This window comes from Scylla paramamosain, chromosome 18, assembly GCF_035594125.1.
Source record: "Scylla paramamosain isolate STU-SP2022 chromosome 18, ASM3559412v1, whole genome shotgun sequence".
Classification (NCBI taxonomy): domain Eukaryota; kingdom Metazoa; phylum Arthropoda; class Malacostraca; order Decapoda; family Portunidae; genus Scylla; species Scylla paramamosain.
This window is the reverse complement of record NC_087168.1, coordinates 4,032,501-4,051,360: the sequence shown is the minus strand read 5'-3', so window position 1 is coordinate 4,051,360 and position 18,860 is coordinate 4,032,501. Positions and strand designations below refer to the sequence as shown.

The window sequence follows — 18,860 nt, the reverse complement described above, 5'->3', positions numbered from 1 at the left end:
ACATTTAATAGCGCGCCTAATGAACAGTCTGGCCCGGGGGTGTTTGGCCAGCCGTCCCCCACCCTTCAATACAGCTGCATTAATATACATCGCATTAAAGTTCGCAAGGTAAACCCTTTTCAAATATCCTGAAAATGTTCCTTTTTTCACGTTCTTATGAAAATGGACAATCGAGAGGCTGAGACATAGCGGAAGAGATTCCATCAGGAGCGGCATCCGTGCGCCTACTGGGAATTGGATTCCCTTTATCCAACACAAACATGATCTGCCTCGAGAGCTGCGAAGGGATGGCTAGACAAAGCTACACCCATATGTAAATCCTTACTTGGACCAGTTTATAACCATGGAATAGTGTGATTAGAAGACATGGTGTGAAATTCGATTAGAGAGTGTGGTGAGTAGCGTCAATAGAGTTTGGCGTGTGTGGTGCAGGGCGGCAGAGAGCGGGGCGGCCCGGCAGCCCCTGCGCGGCTCTACCATGCTGTCCCGAGGGGAGCAGGAGGACGCATGGGAGGAGGCACATGGAATTATCTCCATATTCTCGCTCCTATAGACCTGTCCGCGTTGATAATGGTTATATGACACAGCTCTGTGGCTAGTGCGGCTGACTGGCGCAAGTGTTCGTCGAGTCAAGCTGAAAATAAGAGATTTTGTGGTGATATTGTGGCGAGTGTCTGGAATATGGCGACGCAGACAGACAGTTGTAGTGGTCGTGGTGGAAAAGACAAATCTGGGACGTCATCCTGGGCTGGCATTGTCGGCGGGGGGAAGAATGACACCCCAGGGGAGGCCAGCAAGCCAGCCGCCGAGGAGAAACCGGTGAGTCAGGAGTGTGCCGAGGGTGCAGCTGTGACCAGGCCATGTGAGGTCACCGCGCCGCCCGGGGAGGCCCTTGGCGCTGACTTGGACCCCGAGGAACTGTCCCAATTCACCGAGATTCGCAACAAGAAGGACCGGGCCAGGAGGAAGGAGGGCGCCCGCGGCGGGCGCAAGGGCGGGCGCGGCGGGCGGCGGGAGTACGCCGAGTGGGAGCCGCGGCATGACAGGGGCGGCGAGGGCGTGCCCAGGGGCAGGGGTGGTAAGAAGCCTAGCAGGGAGCTGGCCCCGAAGCAGCTGAACGGGCCAGAGGGGGAGGAGGAGGCAGTGGAGGAAGGCGTGGCGGTGGCGGAGATGGAGGTGGAGGAAAAGGTGCATTACGTGCCCGCGCCCGCCCCGAGGGTCAACATCTGGGAGAAGAGGCAGAACTCTCCAGCTGCCCCCGCCCTCGCCAAGGCTGGGGACACCCCTGCCCCTGCAGCACCAGCACCACCACTACCTGCAGCACTAGCACCAGCAGCAGCTCCAGCACAAGCACCAGTAGCTAGTAAGTACTGGCGGTCATGTTCTGTTTGTTGGAGGTGTGAGGCGGGGAGGGGGTGGGGTGTGTCACGCTTGTTGTGTGGCAGTGGTCGTCTCACAGGTGACAGTGACACAAGTACAGTGCTGTCCTGAGGCCAAGCCCCACTTCTCACTAATCAACTCTCACAGCTGGCCCCAGAGTGGCTAACTCACCCAACACAGCCAGGCTCGTCAGGCACGCCTGGCCCAGAGTGCCTGGCTGTTGCAGACCTGTGCACTCAGCCTGTGCACCGCCCAGTGGACTTTGCCTCAGCAACTCTTCAAATGGTGGAACTTTTAATATTTTTCAACCTTAATGTTTTCTTTGAATTCTTGGTTTTATTATAGTTTAAGCCATTACACACTACATGGTAATAACCTACCTCATTTTGTTCTTCTCACTATTCACATCATTTCTAATGATTACACTACTTGTCGGAAATTAATAATAACGCCACAATAGGCCTGGGAATGCACAGCGCTCTCAACTTTTTTTAAGTCCACAGGTAAACATAAATGGTGTATTGTTGCCTGAACTTCAGTTGTTAGGTTAGGTTAGGGTTTTATTATAGTTTAAGCCATTACACACTACGTGGTAATAACCTACCTCATTTTGTTCTTCTCACTATTCACATTTCTAATGATTACACTACTTGTCGGAAATTAATAATAACGCCGTGGGCCGTGGGTAGAGATTGGGGGACATTGGCTTAAACTATAAATTTACCGAATTCTTTTACCGATGGCAAGAGTCTTAATATTGTTGTGCATGTGTGCATGCCACTGTGTGGTGCACTTGATGTCATGACACATTTTGTCGGTGGTACATTGGGAAGGGAGGGTGTCGGTGTGTCCATTGTGGAGGGCTGGACTGCCTTCGTCACTGTCCTTGTTGTAGTTGTTGTTTTTGCCGCTGCTGTGCCGTCTTCTACTTTTACAACACTTATGTTTTCCTTTATTAAGTTTGATGTTTGTGTATGGTGTGGTACTGGTTTGGTGTGTGGTGTGGTACTGGTGTGGTACAGCAGACGCAGGGATGCTGTGTGGATCTCAGCTGGTTTGCTTGTTTAATGGCAGGACAGTTGTAGCAGATGATATTGAAGCAATGTTACTTTTTTCATCTGAGGGCTTGGTTAGGTTTAGATTAATTGCTTAATTTCCTAGTTCATCCCTTCATTGTATAGATAACAATTTGAAAAGCACCATATTTTTGCCTAGAAATTAAGTCATTGTGTTGGAGTTTGGCTAAAGTTATTTCCAAGGCCTAGGTTAGGTTAGTTTTAGATTAATTCATTTGGTTAATTTCACTGTTGATCCCTTCATTGTCTGGGTAACAACTTGAAAAAAATATCATATTTTTGCCCTCTTGAGGTGAGTAGACAGGCTATTTCCACATGAGCCTCGGTGATCGCCTAGGTGGTGTGAGTGGCGACAGATCAGAGTTGTGTACATTTGCAGGTTCAGTTTGTGTGGAGCCATAAGAGGAAGCAGCTGCAGACAGGATGCTTGACAGGACACACGGTGTATGTGAATCAGACTTGTCACCTGCCAGTTCAGCCCACGTAGTATATGTAGATGCAGAGCCATAGTCTTTGTATTGACAGTTCTTGTATATATTTGTTTAGAGTATAGCTTCTTTTCTCTTCTCTGTTTAGCCACATTGGGTCTAACATTTCTTTATGTTCGTTGAGTTGTTGTCCCTGAAAGCCAAGGGAATGTTGTCACTCTTGGGTTGTGACACTGGATTACACATCACCTACTTGTACTCTCTGTGGTCATTGCATTTACTGGCGCATGGTGATCTTATTCTCCTGTTGTCTGAGGGACGTTCCGACTGCTTTGACTTGTGTTGATGTATTCCAGTACATTTTGCTTTCTTTTCTCTGAATAGCAAGTTATCTTCACTTTGGTCAGGCTTGATTGTCCTGTCACTAGTCTTACAAGAACACTTGTCATGCCAGGAAGCTGATGAGGGGAAGGGAAGGGGAGGGGAGCTCAAAATCTACATACATGCCAGTCATACATAGAATGCCAACATAAACTTGCTTTTTTGCCTTGAGAAAATTTGCTTTTACATCATTGTTATGCCAGGCCGTATGCTGAATGTGTTTATTTATTGAGCCTGTGAGAGTATTCAGGCATCTTCACAACTTTCAGTACATGCCCAAGTTCATAGTCCATAGTGAATAGTGGCCTGGCTGAGCCTCAGAGGCTGCTGCATGTGTGGCCTGTGGGCTGTGTGGCCTGTGCTGGCAGCAAGAGTGGAATGCAGGAAGTTTGTGCTGGTGCAGGACCAGTCACAGACTGTTATGGTAGGGGCACACATAAATGTCAGAATTAATACTAACAACAGTCACTATAATAGTAATAGGCTCTGACACACACACACACACACACACACACACACACACACACACACACACACAGATACAGCATTGCTGGGGTTTGTTCAAAAGCCATAATGGTAATTGTTGCCTGCCTTGAGTTAACTTCTTTATTTTTGTATTGGTTTTAGTTGTGGTGGTGGCAGCTTCTGTGGAGCATTTTTAGCTGAGTACTTTGTAGAGTGCCAAGATTGTGTTGTTTGTTGCACCAGTGGGCCGGCAGCCGGTGCTCCTGTGGTGCAGGCTGCCGCGCCACCTCAGCCCAGCGGTGGTGGCTGTGTCGAGTGATGCACGACGTGCTGCTGACGTGCTGCTGTATACGCTTGGTATGGGACTGGCTCCTTCCTTACTCACTCTTGATAATTATGCAAAATGGGATATCAAAATGTTATATTCCATGATTATTATTATTCAATGGTAATTATTGTAATATCTATTTATAATTATGTACAAGCATGTTTTCCTTAGTGAGTACCACACCCTCTGTATTTTACAACTTGTTAATTAATTGCGAAATTGTTAATTTCAGTTACATATTCGTTATAGTTATTAAGAATTATGATGATAAGGATAGTGATGATACTATTTAACATCTGGGATAAAAATGATAAAAAATATATATATAATAACAATAATAGTAATAATAATAATAATAATAATAATAATAATAATGAGAAGCAGCAGCAGCAGCAGCAGCCCCATGAAATGACCTGTGGTGAGTGTGGCATTGGCATTGCAGTGCAAGGCTGTGACCCTCAAGGTGCCACCACCGTCCCTAGCCACTGGGATCACCTCTTGGAAAGTTTGCATTCAGATCAGCTTTGTGATTGCATCACAATTACTGCAAGCACAGCTTCCTTCCTGCAGCAGCTGATTCCTTTCATTTCACTTTGTCACCTCTGAATGCTCTGTGAGTCAGAGTAATGCTTATGGAGATTTGCACATTCAGCATCCCAGGGAGTCATTATGAATATTTGTTGGTGGACTTGTGAAGCAGTATGTTGTCTTAATCTTGGTAATAAACACTTGTCATTTAGCAGCTGTCACATGGATGACGGCCAACTTGTCTACATTGGAGGTCAAGAAATTTGTCTGTGTGATGCACTGGACGGCATTTGTTTATTCTCAGAAACCCTTCTTCTCAACCACTGGGAGCAAAATGTTTTGAATTCCTTCACATCTGGCAGTGTGCCCACACACTTGGCGGGAGAGTTGTGGCTTGCATCCCGGCGTCACTGACGAAGCCACACCTCAGGCTAGTACTCAGTTTTGACCTGCAGACAAGAGGTGGCATTACACCTGACAAGCTGTGAGGCTGGCGTAGCTGCATGTTTTGATGTGGATGGTTCAGTGGGAGGGTTTGAGTTGCCTACCTGTGCATCAAGTTGCCAGTTTGGATGTCCTTCACTACAGTAGACACACCATGACACCATCCTCCTTATGGTTCTCAGTCATTATGCACTGTGGTTAATGAAGGAAGTGTAGCCTGTGTAGCTCTGGCACAGTGTTTGGCTCACACTCTGGAAGTGTGTAGTGTTGGCTTGTGGCAGTTTCTTGATAGCAGAGACGGTGCTCACTTGTAACCTTGGCTAGCACTAAATGAACTTGAAGTAACACCATCCACATGAACAGGAAAAGAAGCTTGCTCTATTCCACATGTTATATTTAGCAGAAATGGAACCAGGAAGGGCAACAAAAATAAAGATGGTGTGCTTGTGTCACCAGCAGGCAGACACACACTCGGCTGGCTGCAAGACAAGTCCAGTGTAGTGTTGGCTTAACAGTATGTACTCAAATTGATGTCATCACTATCATCACATCAGTCTTTATGACCTACATTTTCCATCAGTGAGGCTAACACTCAAGTATCTTGCTATCTGTGTACCAGGCCAGCAGTCCTATGCTGAGTAGCCCAGACAAAGCACCACACACTCGTATGCACACGGGCTTGACTCAGTCCTATACAATACAGTTAGGTATGAACATCATGCACACTCCTGGCCCCATTGGCCCCAGGTGGAAAGGGACAGTCTTGTGGAATGCCCTACTACATCATTCAAGTAGTGGATGCAACTGTGGGGGTGTGGCCCTGTGCAGCAGCCTTCAGCACCACACCCACCACTCAGCAGCAGGGCGTGGGGGTGTGCGGTGTTGGTAGTGAGGGATGGGAGGCGTGGTGGCACACACTGTGATGAGCTGACTGGTGCTGTGCTGGGGGTCCCCCTTCCTTGTTGTGGTGCCAATCGTGATCCCGTTGTGAGGAGGACATGTGTTTTGACAGAGCTGATCACACACACACACACACACACACACACACACACACACACACACACACACACACACACACACACACACTGAAATACCTTGTTTGAATCAAACAATTGAATGATTAGGCAAAACCTAAGAATCATGATCATTTCATTATATGTATATTTTCTTTCTTTGTAAAAAAAGAAGTTTGCATTTTCTTATGAAATAGTTTCAGTGATTGTTTTCTTGAATTTGGAACACACACACACACACACACACACACACACACACACACACACACACACACACACACACACACACACACACACACATACACACACACACACACACATACACACACACACACACACACACATACACACACACACACACACACACACACACACACACACACACACACACACACACACACACACACACACACACACATGGAAGAACACAAATGGAAATAAGAAAAATATCATATGTATTATAAACCAAGAGCATTTTCTGTAAGAGAGGCACTGGCCTGGGGCAACAAAAAGTGAACCCACAGAAGTGGCAGTCCCTAATGAAAGGTCGAAAAGGGTCATCCAAAATATTTGATTGTCACGTCTGCATGTGGAGTGTGAAGGACAGTGGCATCAGGGAGGCACTGAGGTGACCTGAAGGCCATGAGGTGGACAGGCACTGTGAGGCACTGTGAGCCCCTGCTGGGACTCTGGAGTGAGCTTTTTTGTAAGAGGGACACTGGCCAAGGGAGTGAGGAAAAAAAAAGGATAAGTGTCTTGAGACCTTCCTCTTGAAAGAATTCATCATATGAAGGAGGAAATACAGAAGCAGGCAGTGAGTTCCAAAGTTTACCAGAGTAAGGGATGAATGATTGAGAATACTGGTTAACTGTTGCATTGTTACCATTCAGGCCAAGATGATCACTGAGGCCGAGGTGATTCGGTCACCCTTGATTGTCCCGTCACCACAAGTATGCATTGACACCGTTTACAACATTGTGCTGCTCTTATTGGCTGGAAGATGACAAAGTATCTATCCCACACAGGATGGCCCAGGCTAAGCACCACATCCTCATACACACATCACTCACACTCTCACCCCTGTCAGCCCCTGGTGGAAAGGGACAGTCTTGTGGACAGCTTACTACACTCAGGGGCTCAGGAATTATACATAACATAAGCACCTCTAGAGGCTTTCAAACTTACCTTGTACAGCATTAAGACCTCTAGTGTATTAGCACAATCACACCTGAAACACAATCCTTATATAGATGAATAGTCCTTGCAGCCATGTAGGAGTGTCCTGAGGGGGGGGACGGTCATTGGGGAGGCATGGTGTCAGGGAGGGAAGCTGTCAGGCATGCAGTCATCAGACATGCTTGGTGACTGTGAGGGGGAAGGAAGGAGGTTGTTAGATAAAGTGTTAAGTTGTATTCTGTCCTTGTATTATTCATTTTCTTCTTTTTTTTTTTTTTTTTTATGTATCCATGTATGTTAATTTAGTTTTGCTTGTTTTATGAGTGACAGACATAAATGTTTGAAGCTGCATCCTATAATTGCATGTCATAATTTCTTTGTTTTTTGTGTTTTATGATGTGTCTGTGTCTATTTATATGTTTGGGAAAGTCTTGATGTGTCTATATATATTTGGTAAAGTTTTGTGCTCTTCCCTGTTGGTTTTATAGCTGACAAATACATGTGTTGCATCCTCTTAGTATTCTCTCTCTCTCTCTCTCTCTCTCTCTCTCTCTCTCTCTCTCTCTCTCTCTCTCTCTCTCTCTCTCTCTCTCTCTCTCTCTCTCTCTCTCTCTCTCTCTCTCTCTCTCTCTCTCTCTCCTGTATTTACTGTGTATCCATGTATTTATTGATTTACTTGGGGAATGTTTTGTGCTGGTGGGAGTTGCTTTTATGGGTGACAAATAGAAATGTGTATCCTTCATATAAGTATATAGGTATCAGTTTTTTATTTATTTATTTATTTATTTATTTATTTATTTATTTTTAATGTATCCATGTACCTATTTATTTATTTGGGAGGTCAGTTTTATGGATGACAAATAGAAACATTGCTAGTTACTGTGTTTGTATAGGTGTTGTTCCCCTCCCACAGTGTCGTTATCAAAGCTAGTGAACAGAGGCGTGGTGGTATGTAGAGAAATGGAAAGTAAATGACAGGGAAGAAGAGACGCTAGCACTTGGGAGTTTGTTTCAGGGGTGACATATTGAAATGTTGCTAGTTAGGTATTGTTTCCCCCACAGCTGACCTCCGCCAAGCTAGTAGTAAACAAAGACGTAATAATGACATGGAAAAATAAAGAAAATAAAAAAAAGAAAGTGAGGAAAAGACACTAGAACACTTAACCTCATTCGCTGTGCTAAATAATATTGTTTTGTGCAAATCTTTATCATGGCTTTGAAAGACAACACATGTGAGTAGTGTAGAAATGTTAACCTGTCACTACAACCATAAAAACGCACCTGAAAACCCGTGCAACTTCAACCAGAGCCCCTTGAAAGTACAGGATGTGTGGTGTGGATTTGTTTCACTGTATGGACCTTAGATGAAACATGACCAGCCAAGGGATTAACAAGACAGTGAAAGAATGTAGTTATAGGTAGTGGCTAGACTGTACTGCGAATAATGGGCAGATTAGGTTGCAATGGAGGGTGAATGTAATACCAGACTGGATAGGCATGACTGGAAGTGCCTTGTAAAAGTGTTTGCATGACCAGCACTTTTGAGATGACCAGCACAAAGTTAGCCAGGTAAGAAGGTGGTAGGAGGGAGCTGTAATGGAAAAAAAGAGAGGGAAAAAAGTTGATCAGGATGTGTAGATGTGTTAGGTGGTGGGTGCTGAGGGAGGAGGGGCTGTAATGGAAAAAGGAGAGCGAAAAAAGTTAACAAGGAGAGGCTGTCATGGAAAAAGAAAGGGAAAAGTTGATAAGGATGTGCAAGTGTGTTTGTTGCTGCTCCTGCTGTCAGAAGTACAAGGCAGTGACACTTCAGGTTATTGCTCTGTGCTGTCAGCTAGATATACTGCTCCTGCTGCTGCTGCTGCTGTTATTATTATTACTGTTTTGACTACTGTTACTGCTGCAGCTGTTACTACTACTACTACTACTACTACTACTACCGCCACCACCACCACCACCACCACCACCACCACTACTACTACTACTACTACTACTACTACTACTACTACTACTACTACTACTACTACTACTACTACTACTACTACTACTACTACCACCACCACCACCACCACCATCATCACCTTACATAGTCCCCTAATGAGCACAACCCCATACATCATAGAGAAAAATAAAAAAATAAATAAACATCACCCTGTCATTTCAGTAGTAAAAAGGTTTATTCTCGTACACAAGTTCATGAAGAAGGAATGTTTCATGTGAGTGAGGCGTGTGGAATTGACAAAGTTAATTAATCAAAACCCAACTCAGAGTAACATAACCAGATTTAACCCGACTCAACCCAAGCCACCCTAACTAAACCTAACAACACAACCTATCCCTCCCTACCCAATCTAACCATGCCCAACCCAACGCAAAGTAACTGAAGCCAAACCGAACCAAACCAAACCAAACCAAACCTTACAGGAAAAAAAAAAAAGAAAAAAAATAGACTATCAGTAAAATTGTTGTCAGTCTATTCCTCACCTTTCATCTGAGGTGCGAGGTATTTAGCGGGCAGGTGTGCGAGGCAGGTAGGTGTGGCTAGTCTCTGGGGAAAGTAACGTTGCTTTGCTGAGTAGTACTGTACCGCGCGACAAAGGCCCGTATTTCTCCAGTTCGTAATATGGAAATGTTGTTCAGCTCTCACTAGAACGTTATAAAGCCTTTAAAAACCCGTGAAATGCTTTGCTCCCACCACGATTACTTTCAAAAGCCACTGAGATGACTAACTGGGTTGTCAGAAGTGTTTCACCCATTTATTAAAGTGGGAATATTGTTAATCTGTCATTACAACCATAAGAAAATAAAAACTCCGTGTAGCTTCATGTAGAGCCAGTAGTCGAGATGCGGCGAGTGTTTCAGAATATGGTTTGAAGTGCGTACCAGTGAAATCAAACTGTAGCTAAGGCATGTATTCGTAAATGCCTTTTTCCTCTGCCACTACGACATTCAAGGGTGTTGTCGTGATGGTAATAGTGTAGTTTGTCAAGGATTCTGCACTAACTTTCAAACACACATGAACAAACAGCAAACTAGCTAAGGCCTGTGTTCTTTATCTTCAACGTTTCCTCGCTCTATTTATGCGATATTCAGTTATATTTGTACATTATTAATAGGAGAAACACTCTTGAGAACCTGCCTAATCATCTCTGTGGCCTTTGAAAACAGACGTGGTGAGAGAGCAAAGCGTTTCTGCATACTGGCTTGAGGTGAGGAGGGAGGGAGGGAGGGCAGGTGACGGTACCCGGGTGTGTGTGTGTGTGTGAGGTCGACGTGCGGCCTTGTCAAGGTGTGTGTGTCTGTGTGTGTGTGTATGTGTAAATAAAGCAAGTGGGGCGAAGGAACGTCTGAATAGATAAGGTGTGTGTGTGTGTGTGTGTGTGTGTGTGTGTGTGTGTGTCTCGATAGTGAATGATGATGATACTGCTTTTTACTACTACTACTACTACTACTACTGCTACTGCTACTACTACCACTACTACTACTACTACTACTACTACTACTATCTAGTCAAATCTCTCTCTCTCTCTCTCTCTCTCTCGCGGACTTTTGATAAAGAAACACTAAAGAAAGATAAAGTTGGAGAGTGTTTCTATTCTTGGCTTACCTTCCTGCCGCCCACTGACTGACCCTCCCTCCCTTGCCAGGCGTTACGCAATGTGTGTGTGTGTGTGTGTGTTTGCAGGGTTGAGTCAAGCTTGTAATGTCCCGAATCTTTTTAATATCAGGTTATTGTATTGTTCTCTTCAGTTTATATGCATTGTTTGCACACTCCACTTCCTTTGAGAGAGAGAGAGAGAGAGAGAGAGAGAGAGAGAGAGAGAGAGAGAGAGAGAGAGAGAGAGAGAGAGAGAGAGAGAGAACCCGACTTATTATAACATAACTCAACCCAACTCAAGCTAACCAAATCTAACCCAACACCGACAAAACCAAACCAGACCTGACCTGAGTGGCCGCGTGGTGGACAGCGGCAGGCGGGCAGGTGTCAGCAGGCAGTGTATAGCCTTGTGTAATTAGTGGTGTCACTGCGCGTCACGCCTGTCACCCACAATACTCAGTTCACAGACTTATCGGTGCCGCGCGTGCCTGGACCTCTGTCACTGTCGCCTTGGTGGGGTGAAGGCGAGGTGAGGGTGAGGGGCGGTGTGGCAACGGCACTTTCCCTGCCGCGCGACACTGGCTCTTACTCAGAAACGCTTTGCTCTCTCACCACGACTATTTTAAAAAACCACAGAGATGATTAGCCGGGTTCCTAAGACACTGTTTCTTCTTTTAATGATGTAGAATCTTGTTAACCTTTGATTAAAACCGTAAGAACACCCTTAAAACCCCTTGCATCTTCTAGTAGTGCCTTTTGAAATGATGGAGGTGCGGCGCAGGAAGGGTCTCAAAGTATGGGCTGCAGGGAGGCACCCGACGTGGCCTGCCCGTCTGTGGTCTGCTGTTTCGAAGCAATGTGGGAACTGTACGTTATTGGCAGCCAGTAATTGATTAAGTCATCCACCTCCGCAGTGCAAGAGTTAACAAGTATTCTCAGTCTTTCATCCCTTTCAATGGTGAACTCAGGAACTCCCTGCCTGCTTCTGTATTCGCTCCAAGTCTTAACTCTTTGAAGGTGGTGGTTTCAAGACGCCTACAGTTTTGGATAACCCATTTGGTTCTTTCCTTTAAGGACATTTTTCTTCCTTTCCTGCCCTTGGTCAGAACCTCTTATATAAAAAAACGTAATCTGAGGAAGTGAGTTGTTAACAGATACGCTAAGGCTTTTTCTCCGAGGACTCTTTAAAAGGCCACACATTATTAGCATGGTGCTCTTGGTGCTGTATCTCCTATTAATACTGTTCCAAATCGCTTTGTTCTCTTGAGGTGTGTTTAAGAAGACCACACAGATTAGTGGTAGTTCTCTGTGTGCCTTCCCCGACACTGGTACTGTTGCAGAGCACTTGATTCTCTCCTCACCGTTTATAAAGGCCACTTAAATGACTACTAGGAGTTCTAAGGGGACTTTATTTTCTCCCGACTGTTGAAAAAGGCCACGGAAATGAGTAGCTGGGTTTTCATGCACCACACCTCATCGACTTTTTTTTTTTTTTTTTTTTTTTTTCTTTTTAAGGTATGTTGAGGTACCACCACATTCTTGGGAACATCCTTGATGATAACGCTTGGTGGATGCTCCTGATGAGACCCCGTGATGCTTGAGAATGTGCTCTGTGTGTGTGTGTGTGTGTGTGTGTGTGTGTGTGTGTGTGTGGGTGTGAAGTTTTGTTGACTGTTGATTTTTACATGCACTTATTTTGTTTGTTGAGATATTTGAAGTTATATTCATGTTCATGGGATTATCTAATGTGTTATTTGACTTCTGGCTGTGATCCGTAAAATGTGTGTGTGTGTGTGTGTGTGTGTGTGTGTGTGTGTGTGTGTGTGTGTGTGTGTGTGTGTGTGTGTGTGTGTGTGTGTGTGTGTGTGTGTGTGTGTGATAATGGTGTAGTTCTCAGGTCAGAACCTTTCTCTTTATAGCCATTCTTCCCGAGTCGTGGGGAAGGGTGGGCGAGAGAGAGAGAGAGAGAGAGAGAGAGAGAGAGAGAGAGAGAGAGAGAGAGAGAGAGAGAGAGAGAGAGAGCGGGCTATTTCCAGCAGGAGGCGTGGGTTGGCTGCTTCCTCATGCTGTGGCTGCGGGAAGGTGGTGGATGCCTTTTTTTGTGGAGAATGCTGCATTTTGTTCACTAATCCATTTATATATCCATGCTTTTATTTCTTTCCCTTTTTTCGTCGCTATATTTTTGTAATGGTTTCCCTGTGCTTGAGTGGGCGCGGCGGGTAGCGATGGTGGTGGTGGTGGTAGTAGTAGTAGTGGCGGCGGCGACTGAACCGGTCTAAGCTGGGTGTCCGAGCAACATTTTTTCCCCACCCTGCTTGCTTTCTTTCTCCGCGATGACTAGGCAGTTCCTTGGGCGTGTTCGCGTCATTGTTTCCGCCTGAAGATTTGGATATAGATGAACTTGTATGTAATAGTGGTGTTGACGCTGCGGCTGTCCCAGGTGAGGCGGGACAGCACTAAGAATGAACCAGTGCATCAGAGGCCATGAGGAATTAAGGCAAGCTGCAAGAAGCCATCAGGCCTAGACGTGGCTGTCCCTGCAAGACACACACACCTTTTTACACCTGTCACCTCCATCCATACCTCTTCCTAGACTTGAGCTGCTACACTCCTCATTTCCTTTGCTGTCAGTTTGGTCTTGAAATGCTCTGAACTTGCAACACAGCATTTGGAACATAAGAAAATAAGGGAAGCTGCAGGAAGCCACCAGGCCTACACGTGACAGTCCTTGCATGAAACATAACTTTCCACCTATCATCTTTACCCATAAATTAATATAATAATCTTTCAAGGCTCCCTAATGACTGGCACCAACACTCTGATTACTGAGTTTGCTCCATTCATGTACCCCACTCAGTAGCAACTCCTTCCTGTCTCTTTAAATCTAACTATAACAAGCTTGAAGCCACTACCTCTTATGCTATCCTGATTACTGACCGTGAGAATTGCTTGTGTCACCCTTGTTAAATGCCCTATTGCGTTTAAAATACCTGTCAGATCCCCTTTCTCCATTCACCTGTAGCAGTCATGGGGCTCGCTCAAGGGACGATCAAGGGAGCTATTTAAACTTCCTCCTCCCTCGCGCACACAGCCACTCGGAGGGAACAATAGCACAGTTTGGACTCCCTTATTTGGATGTTGGGTTGGAGCGCAGGTGTTTTAACCCGTTCACGTATGCTCACACTCTTATTTTTCGTACTGTCTCTGTAACGCGTACCTCTGTAGCTCAGCGAAGATGAAATTAACCTCGTTGTCTTTCTTGTTTACGTCCATTCATTTGAGCAGGTGTTGCAGTGGTGGTGGTGGTGGTGGTGGTGGTAAGAGACGCTCGTGGGGTTGAGAGGGTCAGAGGTTTGTGAGGTTTAGAAAGGGTGGTGATGCGTTGCCCTGTGGCGCTCTGCTAGTGATGATGATGATGGTAGATAAGATAATAATAGTAATTTTAAATGAATGAATAAAAAAAAAAAATAGTGCCGTAATATTTGGCGGTGATTTTTTTGTATGTTTATTTATGTATTTTTATTTTGCGTCTTATGGGAGTGAGAGAGCGAGAGAGGAAGGGCGGGCGGGGGTGGGGGGGTGAAGCAGGTGTCAGTCATTCCCAGGTGTGGTCTACATTAACATCTCAGAGTGGTCCACCTGTATGTATTGGAAATGACACGTGACCTAGCGAGGCGGCCTTTGTGACCTGTCTGCGTCACGTCTCTGAGGGGGAATATTTATATCAAAGAAAGGTTATTATCAGTAGTGTCAGGTTTAATTCTTGCTTTAGTCTTTTAGGGATTAGCATCGTCAGGGGGAGCTTCTTGTGCCGTCCTCCTCTTCCTCCTCCTCCTCCTTCTTCGTCTTGTTGTTGTTGTTGTTGTTGTTGTTGTTGTTGTTGTTGTTGTTCTTCTTCTTCTTCTTCTTGTTGTTCTTCTTCTTCTTCTTCTTCTTCTTCTTCTTCTTCTTCTTCTTCTTCTTCTTCTTCTTCTTCTTCTTCTTCTTCTTCTTCTTCTTCTTCTTCTTCTTCTTCTTCTTCTTCTTCTTTTTACCCCTTTCCCAGTGTCCCTGTAGCTGTATGGTGTTGCAAGGATGTGTTGAAAAGTAAGACACGTAAAAATAACCAAAGAAAACAGTGATAAACTAAACGAATGACAACAGGAAGGTCTGATAGAGAGGAAAAAAAGGTAAAGAAATGAATAACAAAGGGAAAAAAATGATGGAAGAATAAAAATGAATAGCGCGAGGGAAGGATTAAAAACTTTACTCTGTAGTTATTTGAGGATGAATGGAAAACTCTGATAGCGAATAAGAAAGGGAAGTAGTGAAAGATTGAATGAATGACGAAGGAAAGAATTAAGTGGGGGAGGAAATGTGAATTACAAAGGAAATGATTAACAGAAATAAGATAACGGTTAAAAGACGGAAAGAAAAAAAAACACTAGAATAACAAAGGAAAGCAAATTAACTAAAGGAATGACGAAGGAAAACAGAACAAAGTAACGACAAAGAAAGTATTGATAGAAAAATTAACTAAATAAAATAAAAACAATATATATATATAAAACATAAAACGAACCGAATAAAAGGAAAAGTAAACAAAACAACGAGGAAAAGCAAAAAAAAAGTAAATAAATAAATAAATAAGAAAAGAGAACTAACAAAATTAAACAAAAGAGAAACTGAAAAACAAACAAACAAACAAAGGAAATAATTAATAGGAAAAAAAGTAAGATAACAAAAAGAACAATGAGAAACCAAAAGATAATAATAAACTGGAATAATAACTAAAGGATACCAGTGAAATACCCAAATGACATGGCGGAGAAGCTGAGGCGGCGGTGACTCAGTGACTGTGGCTTTTACATGTGACTTGCGACTACAGCCATGGGAACGTGACTAGGATGGTGCCAGGTGATTATAGCAGAGCGGCTGAGCTTCGGAACAGCCACCCAGACACCCAGCCAGCCAGTCACGACCCACACCACCATCGCATTCACGGGACTCATTGTGCAACCGTGTTCAGTATTCAGAAACGCTTGGCTCTCTCACCACGACTGTATTCAAAGACCACAGAGATGATTAGCCGGGTTCCCAAAACTGTTTCTCCTGTTAATAATGTAGAAATCTTGCTAATTTGTCCCATTACCATAAAATCACCCTTAGAAACCCGTGTAACTTCAACTAGAGTCTTCTGAAAATAGTGGAGGTACGGCGCATTAAGTGTTAAGAATATGGTCCCGTGTCTTGCCTCCAGCTCAAGGGGCAGCATTGGGACCTGCAAGGCGCTCCAGGGAAAATGTTAACATACCGAATCAGTCATCCTAGGCACGTGTTTAAATGGCCTGGAGTGGCAGTAAATGGTCTTATGTAAATTTAAATGGTCTTTCCCTTTAAACAGTGCCAGTGAGCCGCCCTAGGGAGAAAACTGACAGTGCACCGGCCTTGGGATTCCAGTTTATCTTTCGTTTAATTTCCTGTCATTTTCTTTTGTTATTTAGTGTTTCTCTCTCTCTCTCTCTCTCTCTCTCTCTCTCTCTCTCTCTCTCTCTCTCTCTCTCTCTCTCTCTCTCTCTCTCTCTCTCTCTCTCTCTCTCTCTCTCTCTCTCTCACTGCGACACGAAACAATTAACAGCATCAGAAGTAATGCATGAAATCTCTTAAAAAAAAACATCTATAAGAAAGAAAGGGATTAAAAAGAATATATTTTGCCATTTGTAGCCAGCTTAAAGACTGGACGTGACTGCAGGATAAGTAAAGAGGTCTCAGAGTGATTAAGTGATGGAGAGCAGTCTAAGATGATACTTGAAATGGCCTGTCTAAGTATTGCCACCAACCCAAGTGATGTATACTAATCTATCGGCCGTAGACTTTTTTAAATGGCCGGGTGATACAAATACCCACCTGAGGGAAAATTAAATGCCTGTTTCTAAGTCTAAGGGTACTGTTTAAATGGCCGGTCAAGGGATCTATTCAAATGACCTACCATTACAAACAACAGTCTGGGGAAAGGGGAAATATTAAAAGGCCCGTTTCTAAGTCACCATAGAGGACTTTAAATGGCCTGCCGCTACGTAAAGCCACCTGAGCGAAATTAAATGGCGTTTTGTAAGCCACACTAGAGACGTGTTTAAATGTCCTGCCGCTAGAAACAGATACCTGAGAGAAAATTAAATGGCCTGTTTGGAAGCCGCTCAAGGGATGCAAACAATGGCCGGGGGGAGATTTAAACCTTTTACTGGTACTGCCGTCTTTCGGTGACCTTCTTAGCACTGTTAAAATGGTTTGCGTAGAGACACGTGAGAGGAAAAAGAGAAAACAGATGGTCATTTTTGTGTTTATGAGAGGTTAGCACAGAGTCTGATACGTTATAGCTATTGAAGGGGAAACTCTGTGTAGCAATGAAGGAGTTAAATATTCTGTTTTTAATCCGAAGAAAATATATATGTATACAGTGTTTTTTTATCCAGTGTTTTTATAAGTTTAATGTCCTGTTTCTAATCCGAAAAAAAATATATGCATTTTTTATAAGGTTGTGAAAGTAAGCCTGTAGGTGTCTAATGGTTCTGAATGGTTTAGTGGTTCTGGAAATGTCTTAAATCCGGATGACGTTCTGCTACTTATAAAAATAGTCTATTGTAAGCTGAAATTGCATAGTAGAACTTATTTTTCAATTTTAAGAATATTACGAGGCACACACACACACACACACACACACACACACACACACACACACACACACACACACACACACACACACACACACACACACACACACACACACAGCACTTCGCGAACTGTAAGAGACCTGTCACGGAACTTAATAAACTCATGTAGTCTTAGTTCAAGTATAGACTATGAAAATGCTGCCAAATTCAGAGAGAAGAGTTTTTGTGCCTTCTGGAAAAAAGGCATTGTATGGAATCTTGAAAGCCACGCACAGCACCTCCCTAAACTATCATACTATCCCACATTCTGACAGTGGACGATATTATTTGACACATTTAAAGATTACGGCGGCAACAGTTGGCAGCCCTGCACACTAGGGATAGCAGCCGTCTATTATGCCCTGGGAAATAGATCGGCATATCAGCATCACGTCGAGCCAGACATACCAACCTTACCGACGCGACACGTGATCAGGCGGCAGATTTCATTGTGTTCATTACACCGCAATTCACATCACACTTCAAAGAGAGTTTAGGGAGCTACTGTACAGGAAAGAAAGGGACAAGAGGAGTAAACTTTGCAATTTAGGAGCAAGGAAACGTCTCTCAGTGGTTGGTAATGAAAGATGTGCCAGGTAGCAAATAAAGGGTTAGAGATTACGTGGTTTTTTAAGAGTCAGTGGAGTAAGTACACGTGTAGCAAGCAGTGTCGGGAGGCGAGTCGAGGCAATACTACAGATAACGTGTATCGCTGAAGCAAGGGTGACAGATAGCCCGGCCTTGAGGCGCTTGTTGCTGCTGCCCCTGCTTCTGCTCCTGTAGTTTCGATGTGAGAGATAGAGAGGGAGGGGGGTGTAAAAGACAGGACACGGGAATTACTTGTAAGAGAAAGGAGTTTGAATGAGAGAGAGAGAGAGAGAGAGAGAGAGAGAGAGAGAGAGAGAGAGAGAGAGAGAGAGAGAGAGAGAGAAAGGAGTTTGAATGAGAGAATTACTTATAAGAGAAAGGAGTTTGAATGAGAGAGAGAGAGAGAGAGAGAGAGAGAGAGAGAGAGAGAGAGAGAGAGAGAGAGAGAGAGAGAGAGAAGAAACGAGAATTAAATGTGTAAGAGAAAGGAGTTTGGATGAGAGAGAGAGAGAGAGAGAGAGAGAGAGAGAGAGAGAGAGAGAGAGAGAGAGAGAGAGAGAGAGAGAGGAAACGAGAATTAAATGTGTAAGAGAAAGGAGTTTGGATGAGAGAGAGAGAGAGAGAGAGAGAGAGAGAGAGAGAGAGAGAGAGAGAGAGAGAGAGAGAGAGAGATCCATCCATCCATCCATCCATCGCAGAGTCCCAGTGTGCTGTACCATAACAAACTAACCACAACTGGCGAGGTTATGTAGGCTCTCGTGCTGGAAGC

The 18,860-nt window shown here is 44.3% G+C and overlaps 1 protein-coding gene and 1 long non-coding RNA gene across 3 annotated transcripts in view; one reads left to right on the top strand and one right to left on the bottom strand.

Moving 5' to 3' along the window:
• Window positions 1–461: 461 nt before the first annotated feature.
• LOC135109031 (la-related protein 1-like) overlaps window positions 462–18,860 on the top strand; it is a 95,027-nt gene continuing 76,628 nt past the window's right edge. The window contains 1 exon segment of the mRNA XM_064020015.1: window positions 462–1,363. Within this exon segment, the coding sequence (XP_063876085.1) occupies window positions 682–1,363 (682 nt within the window). The 5' untranslated portion in view covers window positions 462–681.
• On the bottom strand, window positions 6,285–11,613 carry LOC135109033 (uncharacterized). Of its 2 annotated transcripts, none has more exons than XR_010272552.1 (2): window positions 11,162–11,613; window positions 6,285–7,408 (listed from the first exon to the last, which is right to left on the bottom strand). It is a non-coding gene; the product is annotated as an uncharacterized LOC135109033 (long non-coding RNA). The 2 variants fall into 2 exon arrangements; XR_010272554.1 differs by lacking the exon at window positions 11,162–11,613 and adding an exon at window positions 9,701–9,793.